This window comes from Plectropomus leopardus, unplaced genomic scaffold (genome assembly GCF_008729295.1).
Source record: "Plectropomus leopardus isolate mb unplaced genomic scaffold, YSFRI_Pleo_2.0 unplaced_scaffold20395, whole genome shotgun sequence".
NCBI classification, from domain to species: domain Eukaryota; kingdom Metazoa; phylum Chordata; class Actinopteri; order Perciformes; family Serranidae; genus Plectropomus; species Plectropomus leopardus.
The window spans coordinates 1-2,064 of NW_024622045.1; the positions used below are offsets into that span (position 1 = coordinate 1).

The following is a 2,064-nucleotide window of genomic DNA, read 5'->3' on the forward strand; positions in this document are numbered from 1 at the left end:
GGTGATGATGGTGATGATGAAGCTGAAGGTGATGATGGTGATGAGACTAATGAAGGTGATGAAGGTGATGATGAAGGTGATGCTGATGATGAAGGTGGTGATGAAGCTGATGATGAAGGTGATGGTGATGACGGTGATGCTCCTGTGTGTGTTTCAGTGTACTTCATCGCCCTGATCCTCTCCCTCAGTCAGCAGATGACCAGCGATCGTATCCACCTCTACCCGACCGCCAACGAGACTCTGTGGTCAGAGCTTCTTTCTACTATATTCTATTGTGTTCTACTGCATTATAGAGTATTATATAATACTGTGTAGTATTATGCAGTATTGTACTCACCCTGGTGGCGTCCTGCAGGCCTCCGGGTTCGGAGCAGCAGATCTTGCGGCCGTGGATCGTGGTGAACCTGGTGGTGGCGATGTTGGTGGGTCTGGCGTGGGCCGTCGTCTCCACCCGGCCCGACATCGACTACACTGAAGGTGCAGCCAATAATGAGCTTTATGTTACTTCAGCTGCCCAAATAAAATATAAATAAATTATAAATCACTACACAAATAATTCAATATGCCGTTAAATCGACCAAATATTTAAAATCAGGGATGCAGGTTTTGTTTCATGTAAAACCTTACACACACACACACACACACACACACACGAAAACGGGAAACTCTCATTACATTTTGTGAGTCAAACATTTTATATTTCTGCATTCTGGGGATTTCTTATGCATCATTTTTTGTCTTTTTGCATGAATTTATATTAAAATTTTATTTAATTTTGTCAAAATAAAAGTGCTCTGCTACTTTCATGTTTTTATTGGGGGAGACAAGTGCACGTGCTCTAATTAAGGACGAGGACATATCTACACCCATGTTAAAAATAAATGTAAAAATTAATTAATATATAAAATGTGACATAAGTTTACATTTGTTTTAATTTGCGTCTTTATTAACCTTTGAATTTGCCCCCGGTTTATTAATCTTCCCCTTTACTAATTTTTGTAATTAAATGTAAAATGTATTTATTTATGTTTGCATTTGTTATTTATTTTAAATGGCAGACGGGAGCTGCCAAAATTAAAAAATAAATAAATAATGAACTCGAAAAATAGAATAATTTGTCATTAAATGTTGCCAAAATGCCATTTAAAAAAAAAAAAAACAAAGGTAATGACTTTTTTGTTGTTGTTGTTTTTTGCAGAGTTTCTGATGACGATGGAGGTGGAGGGATACCCGAGAGGAGACGAGAACCTGGACATACCTGCCTGAAAAAAACGAAACAAACAAACTGTCTGTGTGAGTGGAAAGCAGTTTTTCTGTCCTTTAAATGTATGTTTTTGTACTGCATATTATCTAGCACTTTGTATTCCTGAGTGTGATTTTTGTAAGTAAATAAATACAGTATATTATATACAGTATCAGCTGTGTGTTGTCGGTGTTTTTACCACAGGGCGGCACTGCAGTACTAAAAAAAACAACTGAGGAGAATTATTTCAGTATTTTGGGTCACATGGCTGCAGTGAGGCTCAGTATGTTGAGGAGTGGAAACTGTCGTCACCAGAAATCTGTGAAACACAGAAAGTCTGTGATGGTGCGACAGTGTTTGTGTTGGCAGAGAGGAGACAAACCTGCAGGACTGAACACCTCTCAACTACTTTCAAATATCGTTCAGAAAATCTGACAATTGAAGCAGATAATTAATACATTAACATACCACCGTAGCCAAAAAATGTGACTTATTTTTGTTTATTTAAAAATAATAATAATTAAAAATTAAAGAGACAGTTTTTTGACAATCTGTAGTCCATTTTTGATTTGAATAAAATAATAAATGTTTACTTTTTTAAAGCTTTTTATTTGAATAAAAAAAACCAAAGTAACGTGGCAATTTTGCTTTAAATAAAAAACACATTTTATGACAATTTTATCTGATTTTAAATTTGAAAACATAACACTTTTATTTATTTTATTCTGCTTTTAAATAGAAAAACTACTTTGGACAATTTGGTTAATTTTATTTATTTAAATAATTTTAAAAACAATTTTATTTATTCTATCTTCTATCTG

The 2,064-nt window shown here is 34.7% G+C and overlaps 1 protein-coding gene across 1 annotated transcript; it reads left to right on the top strand.

Moving 5' to 3' along the window:
• Positions 1-157: 157 nt before the first annotated feature.
• Positions 158-1,281, top strand: LOC121965529 (transmembrane protein 237A-like; the record flags this gene model as incomplete). Its single annotated transcript, XM_042515669.1, has 3 exons — positions 158-245; positions 356-477; positions 1,199-1,281. Coding segments are annotated over 3 exons (278 nt in total), but the record flags the coding sequence as incomplete, so codon positions are not given.
• Between the last annotated feature and the right edge of the window lie 783 nt (positions 1,282-2,064).